This window comes from Macaca thibetana, chromosome 18 (assembly GCF_024542745.1).
Source record: "Macaca thibetana thibetana isolate TM-01 chromosome 18, ASM2454274v1, whole genome shotgun sequence".
Lineage (NCBI taxonomy): Eukaryota > Metazoa > Chordata > Mammalia > Primates > Cercopithecidae > Macaca > Macaca thibetana.
Window position 1 is genome coordinate 59,250,206 of NC_065595.1, and position 16,123 is coordinate 59,266,328.

Here is a 16,123-nt window from a genome sequence, read left to right on the forward strand (position 1 = left end):
AAGTAATCCATGCTCACAGACTGACATTTCTGTTGAGATTTCTCAAGCAATACATTGCAAAAGGGAGACTAATGGGGAAAAGTTACAATTTTGTTTCTGGGCTAAAGAGGGATAGAGTAGAGAAGGCACAGTTAGTGTGGAGAAGGCCTGAGGAAAGCAGGATTTTCTAGGGAAGAGAGATTATTTCAGAGCAATTTCTGTGGCAAAATGAAAACCACACAATCCACACAAATAGTTTTCCAATCTTTGAGGGTTTTCCCACTTATGATATGAGGACACCTAGAGGTGAAAAGCAATAATTATTAAACAATTACTGTATTCTATGAGAGGTGTGTTTCTAGCCTCCTTCACCTAAAAAAAAAAAAAAAAAAAAAGTCAAGAGGTACCTGTGCCAATGAAAAGAGAAAATGTCCTATTTGATGGAAAAAAAAAAAAAAAAACCCACACCATAATGATGGGGGTTTCTAACAGTGGTACGAGAACCAACTGAGAGCTCCCAATGTCCAAAACCGAACAGTTTGAGCAACAAAATAAGTTAGTATTAGATTATAAACATAAAATAAATGTAGGCATTTATGGCCATAATGACATAAATAAATGAATGAACCCATCAATAAATGGGAGAGAAGAGATGAATTCCCATGCAGTAGAATTTCAAATAATTTACATAGTCTGCCCTCAAGGATGTGGAGTGTAACTCCCTGCTCCTTAAGTGTGATCTGGGGATTCCTTACACAGTATGCAGTGGAAGGAGAGTGGAGATAACACTCCTTCAGCCCCTCAGCCAGGTGACCAAAGTTAACAGCAATAGTGATAAATCATGTTGATAGTATGTACCCTTGAAATAATATGTAAAAATTTAAGGAATATGATAAAAATTGACCCCTGTGATCTTCCTCCCCAGATCCCATAACCCCAATCTCATAAGGAGAAAAACATCAAATGAATTCCAACAGGGGGGTCTCCTACAAATATGCCTAATACTCCCCAAATGGTCAAGGTCATCAAAAACAAGGAAAGTCTGAGAAACTGTCATAGTCAAAAGGCACCTAAGGAGACATAGCAATTAAATCTAATGCCATATCCTGGATGGGACACTGAAACAGGAAAAGGATATTAGGAAAAAGCCAAGGAACTCAAATAAACTGTGGACTTTAGTTGTTATTAAAATTAACAAAAAAGTATCAATATTGGTTCATTAATTGTAGCAAACGTACTATACTAACATATTAATAATAGGGCAAACTGTGTGAGGATATATAGAAACTACTATTTTCTTAATTTTCACAAATTTAGAGCTGTTCTTCAAAAATAAAATAAAATAGTCCTATTTTATCTTTTACTACGTAGCTATTTGCCAACACAAGCCATACAGGCTATTTAATTAAGAAGAGACTAGGAAAGAAAGGCACAGCAGGGCTGAGTCTAGAAAACAGGGTCCAGAAGAAATCAACTCAAGGTCAAAAATGCTCATTAAGTCAAGCAAAAGTTTATGAATTCAGTCTGTAGTTATTCTAAGAATAAGTTCGCCTGCCAAGGGTCTGGTCTATTGCTGTAAAGTATATATCTATTTACTGTTTCCTCCAAATCCTCATTGCTTGGATTCAGATCAGCTAATGATATACAAAATATAGCATCAGGGATCACTATGACAATAAAAACATTATGCAAAGAGCAATATTTAATTTAGCTTTTTCAGATGGAAAATAAGCTGCATACGTCTGTAAAAAAGAGTGGAGAGCTAAAAACAAAATCTATGAAATATTCTATCTCAAGACTTATAGGATCCCAATATCCAGTGTGACAGGTATCCGGTGTGACAGGTAGTTCCACTACAAGAAATATGTCTGATTACTAGTCTAATAAACATCAAATATTAAATCTCAATTAAAACCTTAAACTAAATGAAAAACAAAACAAAACCTTAGGACTCCACAACAGCGTAATTCTGAATTACATCTAAATAATTCTAAGGGACCGATGTGATCTTTCTTTTAGAGGCTATAAGAAGATCTGGTTAAGAGTATCCTAAGGAAGACTCTAAGCCTGTTTATAGTCTACAAGCAAAGAAACATAAGTTAGTGATAACGGGCATACAAATAATTTATTTGACAAATCTGCCCTTGAAATAATTTCACTTTCTGAAGACAACACTGAAATGTTGCTCTAAAACCAAGCCTCTTGCAGAGCAAACGATTTTAATTTTTTTCAAAAGGAATAATAGTAGATAGGTCTTCTTTATAAACTTCATCTGCAATTCTTTAAGAAAACAGCTGAAGATTTCACTTCACAGAAACAGATTTGCATTCTCCAATTATCTCCAACTTGAAGGTTACAGAGTAAACTAAAAGGGGGCAAAGGGAAAAGTTTACAGAAACAGCTATAAACACAAGCTAAAGTAATCAAAGCAGTATTTGGAGGCCTAAAATTTGGTTGTCCTTAACTCTGGACAATCAACTGCCTCCCAGCAGGGTAGGAACCTACACTATTCCAATAATTTACATAAGAAATTAGCAACCAAAATTTACATCTGAATGGTAAACCCCAGCAGCCCATCAGGTGTTAAGTATTTGCTTATCTAAATTGCCTCTAAAAATAGCTTTACCTTTCTTTGAGCCTTAAGTAAATAGAGGATTTCCCATGAAGGGAAGGTGGTATGCTTAAATAAGTCCAGGCAGTATATTGCCCTATTTCATTGCCATTTTCGTAAGGAAAATTTCAGAAATTTCAGAACTGTTCTCCCTTTGAGTAAGAGGGCTCTTAGAACTATCTTAAAATGAGTCCAATTGAAAGAGCTACTGGCCAGGCGCGGTGGCTCACGCCTGTAATCCCAGTGCTTTGGGAGGCCGAGGCAGGCGGATCACAAGGTCAGGAGATCAAGATCATCCTGACTAACACGGTGAAACCCTGTCTCTACTAAAAATACATAAAAAAGTAACCAGGCATGGTGGCGGACGCCTGCAGTCCCAGCTACTCGGGAGACTGAGGCAGGAGAATGGCATGAACCTGGGAGGTGGAGCTTGCAGTGAGCCGAGATCACACCACTGCACTCCAGCCTGGGTGACAGACCAAGACTCCGTCAAAAAAAAAAAAAAAAGAGCTACTGGCTCTTGGTTAATATCTTGGTTAGGGCCAGGCACGGTGGCTCAAGCCTGTAACCACAACACTTTGGAAGCCGAGGAGGGTGGATCATGAGGTCACGAGCTCAAGACCAGCCTGGTCAAGATGGTGAAACCCCGTCTCTACTAAAAATACAAAAATTAGCCGGGCCTGGTGGTGGGCGCCTGTTATCCCAGCAACTTGGGAGGCTGGGGCAGAGAACTGCTTGAACCCGGGAGGTGGAGGCTGCGGTGAGCTGAGGTCGTGCCACTGCACTCCACCCTGGGCCACAGAGTGAGACTCCATCTCCAAAAAAAAAAAGCTGTCTATGCCTTCCCCCAAGGTGAATTAAAAGGGGAAAAAAATGGACATTAATCATAAGAACCAAAAGTAGCTGATATAGGAATCTAAGTGTAGGACTAGTGTTTTTGAATTGTCTTGGAATCTAAATCTTGAACTTGAGTGAGACAGTTAAAAAAAAAAACTACACCTCCTTTATCTTTAAAATAATATTACCCTTCCCATATACTCTCATATTTTCATGTTCTAAAGTTTAAGAAATACTGGCTATCTCTAGATCACTGAGTTTATTATACCTTGGTGGGCAGTAAACAGCTCTCCATACCTGCTTATAAATAACACCAGTGCCAGATACCCTACAAGGCAAACTAAAAACATACCTAGGGCACAGGAAAAGTGGAAACCTGTCTCCCATTTTTTTGGTATAAAATTAGATATTTGAAAGTTATCCTCTAAAGATTTTACTCTATGTAACTCTCACACATAACAAGATTCTCAATGGGAATCCAACAACGTTTTAAGTACTATTTCACCTTCCAGTTTGTTACCTGATAAACGAGTTGACAGCTCAATTAAATAAAAGGCATGAAGATGGATGTGAAGCAAGTAAGAAGAAACATAATGCTAGTCACCTCCTACACCTTCACAGGCTTAAAGCCTGTATTATGTCAATAATGAATAAATCCATATATATTATATTAAGTTTGAGCAATCATAAACAAATTCATAAGGAATAATGGGCTACAGGCAGGGCCGTAGTACTAATCGCTAGAGGCCATCTTTAGTGAATTGGGCACATAGAAGCTCCCAGGAGAATTACTCAGGTTTCCTCATCTCCTAGGTAGGGGATTTCTGACTCCTTTACTATTTATCACATTGTCAAAAAAAAAAAAAAAAAAAAAAAAAAAAAAAAAAAGTCAAGAGAAAATAAAACTCCCAAGCAGGGCTTTCTGGCTTTCCATATTTGAAGCTCTAGTTTTTCTCTAATTATTTGCACTTCAGGCTTTGTAAGAGGAATGTTCTGAAATTATATCCCTTTTCTTCTCCTTCCATTTCCCCCACTCCAAAATGTTCATGCACTGAAATCATCCTAGGTCCAAGTCACTCTGGGTAGAAGAACAATACTCTGGCTAATCTGGACAAAGTATTATTCACAAATTAATTAGGCCGGGATGATCAGAAAATAGCACAGTAAACTATTAAATGGAGGGAAGAATTTAAGTTATGATATCACCAAAACCATGAAATACTGGAAATGCTTTATACTAGGATTTTCTTACAAAGTGTGAAGGCTTGGTGGAAGAGGAGGTTGACCCTAATAAATAAAAAGGGATTATCAAAATATACACATTTTAATCCTCTATAAATTTTTACATTTATAATATGTATAAAATATTTTAATCCTCCGTATTGGATGAGTGTTTAAAATAAATGTAAAAAGTAAATATGAAATATCTAATATCTCTCTGATTATCTGCAGGGCAGGGGTGGAATAGAAAGAAGTATGAAGAGGGAACACTAAAAAATGTCCTAAAATAGTAGCATTCTTGCAGAAAGTACTTGGAATACTGGAAAAGCCTTGACCTGGCTTTGCAAAGGCAGGTCAAGAATTGCAAAGGCAATTCTAAACAGACCATCTCAGGGAAGTCAACAACTGTGAATTTCAGTCTCTTTATCTATAAGATGAGATGATAATACTTGTCTTTCTTACAGACATCTGTTGTGAAGTCACAGGAGATAATGTGAATGAGAGCATAATCATTTCTCATTCCTCTCCATGCCATAATTACTAGTTTCCAGACTTGAGCACCGCATGTAATAATTAGAAATATGTCAGACAATATTAGAGAGAAAAGAGCAAAAAGAAAACAAAACTGAAACCCACCATCTGTAGTGCAAGATCCTTCTGGGGCAGGTTTTTGTGAATAGGGAATTGGTGGACTGTTTGAATCAGACATTTCTTCATCGTCTTCATCGTCTTCCATTTCATTAACTGTTAGATTGTTAGAAAAATCCAGACTTCCATTTTGAGTGTAGCGGTTTACCAAATCTTTGTCCAGATCCTCCACCTTGGGTTTGACATCTGGATAAACAAATAAATCATAGCAGATTTAACAAAAAGATACTTATGGAAAAATGCACAGTTCTGAAAGACATAATTGAAGAAAAGAAGTCTAGCATTTTCTAACATTTAGCCAATTTATCTCAGAGGTCCCAAGATTTGGAATCCCCACTTCTAAAGAATCCCACTTTTTAAAAAAGGAGTCCAGTGACCAGGCGCGGTGGCTCACGCCTGTAATCCCAGCACTTTGGGAGGCTGAGGCGGGCAGATCACAAGGTCAGGAGTTCAAGACCCGCCTGACCAACATGGTGAAACCCTGTCTCCAATAAAAATACAAAAAAATTAGCCAGGCCTGGTGGCGTGTGCCTGTAGTCCCAGCTACTCAGGAGGCTGAGGCAGGAGAGTTGCTTGAACCCAGGAGGCGGAGGTTGCAGTGAGCCAAGATCACACCACTGCACTCCAGCCTGGGCGACAGATGGAGACTCCATCTGAAAAAAAAAAAAAAAAAAAAAAAAAAAAAGAAAGAATCCAGAAATACGTATGATTGAGAAACTTACCTGCAGATGAGAAAGGATGCTGCTCAGGGTCCAGGTACAGCTGGGAAAAAATTGGCCGCGGTACCACACTACTACATCTGAGTGAGGCTTCTATGGAGTTGTGGAGAGCTTCCTCAAATCGAGCAGATTTCAGTTGCCCAGCATACGAATTCCCCATGATCTACACCTACCCATCCCCAACAAAAAGAAGGATAAAATCGATATAATTAGAGGTTCTATGTCTCAAAGCACAGGTAGAGCTAATATAAACTATGTCCATATATCTTGTTAAGATGTGAAATATATGAACTACCCAGATATCTTAAGACAGCTTGTGTAAGTTACTTGTTATCATATCACATGTGCTTTTTGTCTTCACAGCCCAAACCGAACTCAAAAAGCCCCTTTAAGGGATTTTGTATCTATAACAGTAATAAATGCTTAAGTCAAGGCTCTCCAACCAGTAAATCAAGACTGACCTGTCAATCATGAATCCCAACCTGGTTACCAGTGTGGCCATGACACCTTTATAGGAGGCTACTATAACTCCCTAGAAACTCTATGAGTGGTTTCAAAGTAAGTAATGAATTTTTTCTTTACAAAGATCTATCACTCTAGATGGGGGAAAAAGCCTCTCTTCTGGAAAAAAAAAATGAAAGGTTTATGGTTATATATTTAATTAAATTTCTGAAAGCAAGACTTGAGCCTTTTCAACTCGAATAATTCATTTATGTATTACTAGTATTTGAAAAACTCTGTGGTTTCTTCTGCTTCATCTGAAGTACAATCTTATTTGGGACGCTTCATGAAAGTATATAGCAAAAAGCTTCGAAGCCATGACCTTTACTTCTCATCACTAATATTTATATAGTACTACAGTACTTGCTGGTTATAAAAATTTCCATGTATAGGCTGGGCATAGTGGCTCACACCTGTAATCCCAGCACTTTGGGAGGCCACAGCGGGTGGATCATGAGGTCAGGAGATTGAGACCAGTCTGGCTAACATGGTGAAACCCCGTCTCCACGAAAAATACAAAAATTAGCCAGGCATGGTAGCATGTGCCTGTAGTCCCAGCTACTCAGGAAGCTGAGGCAGGAGAATCACTTGAACCCAGGAGGCGGAGGTTGCAGTGAGCCAAGATTGTGCCACTGCACTCCAGCCTGGGCGACAAGAGCGAAACTGTCTCAAAAAAAAAAAATTCCATTTATAACAATAACAACAACAACAATTTACTGGGTGCTAATTAGTGGCTAGACTAATGATACTCAAAGGGTCCTGGGGTGGGGTGGTGGGCAAGACCCTACCCTTTCAATGGTCCATGAAGTCAAAACTATTTTTTTTTTTTAATTTTTTTTGAGACACAGTGTCTCTCACTCTATTACCCAGGCTGGAGTGCAGTGGCACAGTCTTGTCTCACTGCAACCTCCACCTCCCAGGTTCAAGCAACTCTCCTCAGCCTCCCAAGTAGCTGGGACTACAGGCACACGGCAGCACACCAGGCTAATTTTCGTATTTTTAGTAGAGATGCAGTTTCCCCATGTTGGCCAGGCTAGTCTTGAACTCCTGACCTCAAGTGATCCACCTGCCCGGGCTTCCCAAAGTGCTGGGATTATAGGCATGAGCCACCACACCGAGCCAAAACTATTTCAAACTATTTAAACAAATTTTTTTTTGTTCAGAGCTGGTAGGTAAGACTTGTAGGAGCTTGTTCGGCTGTTCAACAGTGCTCTCAAGAACAGAGCTCTTCCTGTCATTCTGCTCCATCCCCCTGAATGTGTTGACTTTTACTCTCGATCTTGTCCCCAAATAGCTGTGACAAACCAAGGCATCATGTCTACATTCCAAATAATCAAAAGGGCAAAAGGCCTTCTTTTTAGAAACCTTGGTCTTTTTATTTGGAATGGAATGCCACTTCCCAGCAAACTTTTCCTTGAATCTCTGGCTAGAAATGGGTCAGCTGTCCATTCCTAAGCATATCATCAAACTATTACTTGGATATTATTTGTCTTTTTCACTCTGATTCACTCATATAGGTACGTGGAGTTTTCCAGAATCTGTAGGATATGTGATATTGCAACTGGTTGAATGCGGAAGCACATAAGCTACTCACTAACTTGTCTTTGGCAAATACAATTATTTTTCATAAGATATGCTATCTCTGTTCATATATAGTGGGGTTTTATTATAATTTCTAAAAGTAATATATATTTGTAAAAATTTTCAGTTCTAATTTTTAATAAACAAAAACTATGGGGTCCTCAATAATCTTTTTTTTTTTTTTTTTTTTTTTTGAGATGGAGTCTCACTCTGTTGCCTCGTCTGGAGTACAGTGCTGCAATCTCAGTTTACTGCAATCTCTGTCGCCTGGGTTCAAGCAATTCTCCTGCCTCAGCCTCCTGAGTAGCTGGGATTACAGGCGCCTGCCACTGTGCCTGGCTAATTACTGTATTTTTAGTAGAGACAGGGTTTCACCATCTCGGCCAGGCTGGTCTTGAACTCCTGACCTCGTGATCCACCCGCCTCGGCCAAAGTGCTGCGATTACAGGTGTGAGCCACCACACCTGGTCAATAATCTTTAACAGTATAAATGGGTACTAATACTAACAGTCTGAGAACTATTGGGCTAGATAGTCTACTAAGCACTTTATAAAAATGGCTGTATTTAATCCTCAGTATTCTGAAGAAGGTATGACTTCTTTCCACTTCACAGATTAAAAAACAAAACCAAAAACCAAAACCTGAAGACACGAAGTGACCAGTTCACTACCATTCAACTAACAAGGGATAGAGCCAGGACTCAGGATCCAGCCATGTGATGACAAAGCCTGCACTTACTGTACAGCCTCACCTTGGATAAATCTCATTTCAAGACAGGTAATTTTGAGAATATCTCAGGCCCCCCCTCTATCAAAGAGAGGGATAGAATTTAAAATTTATCTGGAATGCCAACTCTGATTAACTCCCTGGAGAGAGTCCCTGGAGGACTGGTTGAGAAGAACCCTGAGGATGCATCTGTGTTCATCAGGAAAGGGTGCCAACACCCAGTGTGCCCACTCATGAGCCCAGAAGAGGTGATGCATGGGAATTCACGACTCTATCTCAAGTTTCCCAGACTCACACACTAAAGCTCTGTGGAGGATGTCGGTGCCCCTGAGCTACTTTTACATAGCAAACAAGACTTCTGATATGATTCCTGGTGGCAGTGAGTAGCATGCAGTGATTTCCATCAGAGTGGCTGGGTTTGTCAAAGTTTTATTAGAGATTCCTATGATTTGGAGAAAAAGCCGGGGTCCTATTTTGGCAACTTTTCTCATATAGGTAACAAAACCAAAATGCCATGAATTTAAATTATCAGGTTTCTTTTTAACAAAAAGCTTATACTCAAAATGTACAATACCCAATTACAAGTTGCATATGTATATAAAATACCCAATTAAAAGATGAAGAAATAGAAGAAAATCAACAAAGTCTGTCAACTGAAATGTTCCTGAAACACCAAGTTTTAGACCAGGCTCCTAAGACTCCCCACCAACACAACACAAACATTAAAATCTTTTTTTTTTTTTTTTTTTTTTTTGAGACAGAGTCTTGCTTTGTCACCCAGGCTGGAGTACAGTGGCATGATCTCCGCTCACTGAAAGCTCCGCCTCCCGGGTTCCCGCCATTCTCCTGCCTCAGCCTCCCGAGTAGCTGGGACTACAGGCGCCCGCCACCATGCCCAGCTAATTTTTTTTTTGTATTTTTAGTAGAGACGGGGTTCCACTATGTTGGCCAGGATGGTCTCGAACTCCTGACCTTGTGATCCGCCCGCCTCAGCCTCCCAAAGTGCTGGGATTACAGGTGTGAGCCACAGTGCCCGGCAACATTAAAAATTTTTAAAGCTCAAAAGTAATTTACTTTTCAGCAGCACCACACGTGATCAAAACAGGGTGGAGGTTGGAGGAGAAATAGGCTGTGCCACTAGTTTATGCATCTAAGTCGAAATCCAACAACCATTTCACCTTTCTTCTTTGCTAAAGAGAGAAAAGGACCAGGAACTAGCACAGAGTTAACCATGGGATTGCTTATCTGTGAACAATGAAATAACTTGAAATATGAACTTTCAGCCTTTTTCTAGAGCTCCAAATGTCTGGAAATATTGCCGCCTCTTAATCTATTACCACTCCAACAAGTTATCTTCCTTTCATCATTGAAAATCTTGAAAACCTCTCAGTGTGGTGGCTCATGCCTGTAATCTCAGTACTTTGGGAGGCCAAGGTGGGCGTATGACCTGAGGTCGGGAGTTTGAGACCAGCCTGACCAACATGGAGAAACTCCCTCTCTACTAAAAATACAAAATTAGCCAGGTGTGGTGGCACCTGCCTGTAATCCCAGCTACTTGGGAGGCTGAGGCAGGAGAATTGCTTGAACACAGGAGGCGGAGGTTGCAGTGAGCCAAGATTGCGCCATTGCACTCCAGCCTGGCAAGAAGACTGAAACTCCTTTCATAAAAAAAAAAGAAAAGAAAATCTAGAAAACCTACATTCTCCAACAGGCCTTTTTAGTTTAATTTTAAAAAGTACTCAGTTATATAGGGAGGATCACATAATCTCAATCTCTTCAACTTATAGTTTAAGGAGTAATATGACAGAATATATATAAACAACAGATAAATATCACACTGAATAAAAATATTAAATCCGGTTGGGCCTGGTGGCTCATGCCTGAAATCCCAGCACTTTGGAAGGCTGAGGAGGGAGGATCACTTGAGCTCAGGAGTTGGAGGTTGCAGTGAGCTATGATTGTGCCACTGCATTCCAGCCTGGGTGACAGAGCAAGATTCTGTCCCTAAAAAAAAAAAAAAAAAAAAAGAAAAAAAACCTAAATTAATTTTAAAATGGGCAATGGAGTTTCACCATTATAGAAGACATACACAATCCCACAAGAGCATTAGCAATACTCAGATGAAGACAACGGGAAGTATCTATTCCCTGCTGAGACTTGGTAGAATAAAAGCTGACTCTATTCCAAATAAAAACATAACAGGGCTTTTAAAAAATGATAATGAGGCCGGGCGCGGCGGCTCAAGCCTGTAATCCCAGCACTTTGGGAGGCCGAGACGGGTGGACCATGAGGTCAGGAGATCGAGACCATCCTGGCTAACACGGTGAAACCCCGTCTCTACTAAAAAATACAAAAAACTAGCCGGGCGAGGTGGCGGGCGCCTGTAGTCCCAGCTATTCCGGAGGCTGAGGCAGGAGAATGGCGTGAACCCGGGAGGCGGAGCTTGCAGTGAGCTGAGATCCGGCCACTGTACTCCAGCCTGGGCGACAGAGCGAGACTCCGTCTCAAAAAAAAAAAAAAAAAAAAAAAAAGATAATGGTGGCTAGGTGCGGAGGCTCACGCCTGTAATCCCACACTTTGGGAGGCCGAGGCAGGCGGATCACCTGCGGTCAAGAGTTTGAGACAGCCTGGCCAACATGGCGAAACCCTGCCTCTACTAAAAATACAAAAAATTAACCAGGCATGGTGGCGTGCTCCTGTAGTCCCAGCTATTCTGAAGGCTGAGGCAGGAGAAGCTCCTGAGGTTGCAGTGAGCTAAGATGGCATCACTTCACTCCAGCCTGGGCAACACAGCAAGACTCCATCTCAAAAAATAAAATAAAATAAAAAATAAACATAAAAATTATTAATAAATAATGGTAATGTAAAGAATTACATAACTGACCTCAGACTTCCTTAGTGCTGACTATGGAGTTCTGCCCTTGATATCCCAATGCTACCCAAAGAAGGTTGGAGTTCAAAGGACATCTGTGTAATATATTCTAAATGTCATATGCCATGGTATTCAGGGTCACTGAAATTGTTGGCATTATCCACCAGTCTCCGTTTCCTCTAAATCTCAAAGAGCCCCCATGCCTGAGATGGTTTAACACCTGACTGGAAGTCAATGTGAATAAATTTGACTTCAGGCAGAAGATAGAAAGATACTTTTCGAAACTAGTCATTACATCAAATGCAAAAAGAAAGGCGACTTCTAGACAGGCATGGTGGCTTGTGCCTGTAATCCCATCATTTTGGGAGGCTGAGGTAGGATTGCTTGAGACCAGAAGTTTGAGATCAGCAACATAATGATACCTTATCTCTATTTTTTCTTGAGACGGAGTTATATTCTCATTGCCCAGGCTGGAGTGCAAGAGTGCGATCTCGGCTCACTGCAACCTCTACCTCCCCGGTTCAAGTGATTCTCCTGCCTCAGCCTCCCGAGTAGCTGGGATTGCAGGTGCCTGCCACCACGTTTGTATTTTTAGTAGAGACAGGGTTTCATCATGTTGGTCAGGCTGGTCTCAAACTCCTGACCCCAGGTGATCCACCCACCACCTCAGCTTCCCAAAGTGCTGGGGTTACAGGCGTGAGCCACCGCACATGGCCTATTTTTAGGAAAAAAAAAAAAAAAAAAGCAAAAACAAAGAAATGAGGGGCCCAAAAAGCTCACGTCACTTCTGTAGATTATGAGACATAATTATGAAGAAAAAAAAAAGGCCGGGCGCGGTGGCTCACGCCTGTAATCCCAACACTTTAGGAGGCCAAGGTGGGCAGATCACGAGGTCAGGAGATCGAGACCATCCTGGCTAACACGGTGAAATCCCATCTCTACTAAAAATGGAAAAAAAATTAGCCGGGCATGGTGGCAGGCGCCTGTAGTCCCAGCTACTCGGGAGGCTGAGGCAGGAGAATGGTGTGAATCCAGGAGGTGGAGCTTGCAGTGAGCTGAGATCCCACCACTGCACTCCAGCCTGAGTGACAGAGCGAGACTCCATCTCAAAAAAAAAAAAAAAGACAGAAAGTCACCTTGTGGTTTCCACTATATACTTATGTATTGTATGTATCTGGCTGACATCAAGTTTATAAGACTCCATTACGTTGCTTTTCCATATTTTTTATTGTAAAATTACAAAAGGACAAACTATATTAAATATTTTGTCATAGCACTACAGACCTCTGAGATACGAAAAAGCACTTCTGTGACTTTGAGAAAATGTCTAAGAAAAGGACAGTAAAAAATATGAGCAAGTCTTTCTGCATCACTAATTCATTGCTCAAAATGCAGACTGGATCAACTACAAACCACCACAACATTGTGGTTTGCAGCCTTTCTGCTCTATCCTTTTCCCTTTTTCCACAGAAAGAAAAATTGCAGAATGGGGATGTGGGTAAAACAGGTAGCCTCTATCTCCGATGACTTTAGGAAGGGGGGCTACAGAGGTTGGAAATAAAAATTTTAAAAAAAAGAGTAGCTGGGGAAACAGCTGCCCACTAATGCTTCCACGCCTCTCCTCAATCCTCTTTTGCCTTTTGAAAATGGAAAAGAGTAGAAACGCACTCTGAGGGACAGTACTCCTTAATCTGTATGTTTTCATTTCCTTTTTGTGAAATATTTCATAGTTAATAATTATTATTAAAACTGTACTTCTATAGTATTTATTAAGTACATAGCAGAGAGGCCGGGTGCAGTGGCTCCGACCTGTAATCCTAGCACTGTGGGAGGCTGAGGTGGGCAGATCACCTGAGGTCAGGAGCGTGAAACCAGCCTGGCCAACATTGCAAAACCCCGTCTCTACTACAAACACAAAAAATAGCCAGGCATGGTAGCAGGTACCTGTAATCCCAGGTACTAGGGAGATTGAGGCAGGAGAATCACTTGAACCCTGGAGTAGAGGTTGCAGTGAAGTGAGATCACGCCACTGCACTCCAGCCTGGGCAACAAGAACAAAACTCTGTCTCAAAAAAAATTTTAAAAAGTATACAGCAGAGAGAGAGAGAAATGCCCTCCTCAGTGATAAAATTTTCCCTTAACTCTCAAATACTTTTTACAATTAAAGCATTGATTTCAGAATATATAGTCTGACTTGTAGTTAAAGTTGTATGTGAAGCACGTGTTACAATGGCAGGCATTACTGGCAGTTAATATAATAGCAGCTGTTGTTATTATTACTAGTAGTAGTGACGGTGGTGGTGGTGGTGGTGGTGGTGCTGGTGATGGTGGTGGTGGTAGTTATTGTCAAAAAATGTGAAAGAAAGCATCCCTTCAACGATTGCAAGAGTACCATGGAGAGCTTACTAAGTGCCGAGCAAGCACTATTATTACTCACATTTTCAAGATAACTGAGGCTTAGAGAAGTTAAGGAACTTGCCTAAGATCAGTCTACAAGGAAATAGGTAAGACAGGGTAGAATCAAATCAGTTTGGCTCACAGGCAGCTCTCTTAGGTGATATCTTTATCACTCGGACCATTAAGCTACTAAACCACTAACCAAGATGGCCCAGTTGGGTAAATGGATACCCCGTAATGTACTACAAAATTGCCGACCGCCAGAGAAAAAAATCAGAAAAGAAAATGTTTGTTTGCTGATGTGGCCTCATCTCTATATATAACAGTTGCAAGACAGGCCGAAAAGGAAATTTTAACTTAAGATACGAGCCTAAGAGTCACAAAGCCAAATAACAATTTTAAAAATCACAACAAAATAACCCTACCTCTCTATTAAAAAACTCCTCACATCAGGGCCAGGCGCGGTGGCTCACGCCTGTAATCCCAGCACTTTGGGAGGCTGAGGTGGGCAAATCACGAGGTCAGAAGTTCGAGACCAGCCTGGCCAAGATGGTGAAACCCGTCTCTACTAAAAATACAAAAATTAGCCGGGCATGGTGGTGGGCACCTGTAATCCCAGCTACTCGGAGAAGCTGAGGCAGAAGAATCGCTTGAACCCAGGAGGTGGAGGTTGCAGTGAGCCAAGATCGTGCCACTGCATTCCAGCCTGGGCAACAGAGTGAGACTCTTGTCTCAAAAAAACCAAAACCAAAACCAAAAACAAAACAAAACAAAAAACCTCCTAACATTAAAAATTAGCCAAGATTGGTGGCGCGTGCCTGTAGTCTCAGCTACTCGGGAGGCTGAGGTGGGAGAAGTGCTTGAGCCCAGGAAGTCGAGGCTGCAGTGAGCCATGATCATGCCACTGTACTCCAGCCTGGCTGACAGAATGAGACCCTGTGTGGAAAAAAAAAAAAAAAAAAAAGAAAAAGAAGAAGAAAAAAAGTTCCCCTTTTGACTAAGTATAAATATATTTTCAAGTATACACTTGGGGTTTTGATAAAAGTTTCTTTTAATACCAACTATCTGGAACAAATAAACATTAATTTTTAAAACTATTTTTACAAAGGAAATGACAAGGAAGAATAAGAAAAACACTGATTTTTAAAAGATCATGTACAAGCTAAAAGAAAAAGAACTGAATCTAAAACACTAATTTGAGGTTGTGTGATTTTAACAGCAAAGTAAGCTGTGGTACAGGTAGATGGGGATGTACATATTCTAAGTAGTAACTCATTTTTAAAAAAGTTTTAAAATAAGTATTTCTAAGCTTTGTCTACTGAAAAATCTGAGAAGCAATAACATTCAATTACTATTAATAAGCACTTTCTATACTCTGATTGTAGTGGCCTAATGCCTTCCACACTGAAAGGAATCAAGCTTTTTCAAGGTATGACCAGTTCCAAGTCTGGGGCAGGGAATATGCAAGATGAGCCTCGAACATCTGAACAAGAAAGCAAAGGTTATCAAGAACTAATAAGGCCGGGTGCAGTGGCTCACACTTGTAATCCCAGCAATTTGGGATGCCAAGGCAGGCAGACGGCTTGAGTCCAGGAGTTTGAGACCAGCCTGGGCAACATGACGAAACCCTGTCTCTACAAAAACAAAAATTAACTGGGCATGTGGTGGTGTGTGCCTGTGGTCCCAGCTACTCAGGAGACTGAGGCATGAGAATTCTTTGAGCCAGAGAGGTGGAGGCTGCAGTGAACTGTGATTGTGCCACTGCACTCCAGCCTGGGTGACAAGGAAAAAAAAAAAAAAAAAAAAGAACTAATGAAGCACGTTAAAAGACATAGGAGACTATTTGAAGAGCTCCCATAGGCTAAAGATGAGAGAAACCAAACAAAAAAGAGAATAGATCCAACTGACTGAAGCATATTTAAAATATAAAAATTCACAAATTAATTTTACTACTAAAGGAGAAAAAGCAAGAGCTCCTTTTGGAAAGACAAAAACAGAGCACTACAAGCAGAAAAGAAAAGAGCAAAGCAT

At 40.6% G+C, this 16,123-nt stretch overlaps 2 protein-coding genes across 8 annotated transcripts in view; both read right to left on the bottom strand.

Annotated features, from left to right (window-relative positions):
- Positions 1 to 16,123, bottom strand: part of SNRPD1 (small nuclear ribonucleoprotein D1 polypeptide) — a 340,677-nt gene that overhangs the window by 241,656 nt on the left and 82,898 nt on the right. The window lies entirely within an intron of this gene.
- Positions 1 to 16,123, bottom strand: part of GREB1L (GREB1 like retinoic acid receptor coactivator) — a 296,873-nt gene that overhangs the window by 134,820 nt on the left and 145,930 nt on the right. For all 7 annotated transcript variants that reach the window (XM_050767628.1, XM_050767624.1, XM_050767625.1 and 4 more), the window contains exons 3-4: positions 6,019 to 6,184; positions 5,285 to 5,482 (exon numbers count right to left, since the gene is read on the bottom strand). In XM_050767628.1, the coding sequence (XP_050623585.1) occupies positions 5,285 to 5,482; positions 6,019 to 6,175 (355 nt within the window). In that variant the 5' untranslated portion in view covers positions 6,176 to 6,184. The remainder of the gene's footprint in view (positions 1 to 5,284; positions 5,483 to 6,018; positions 6,185 to 16,123) is intronic.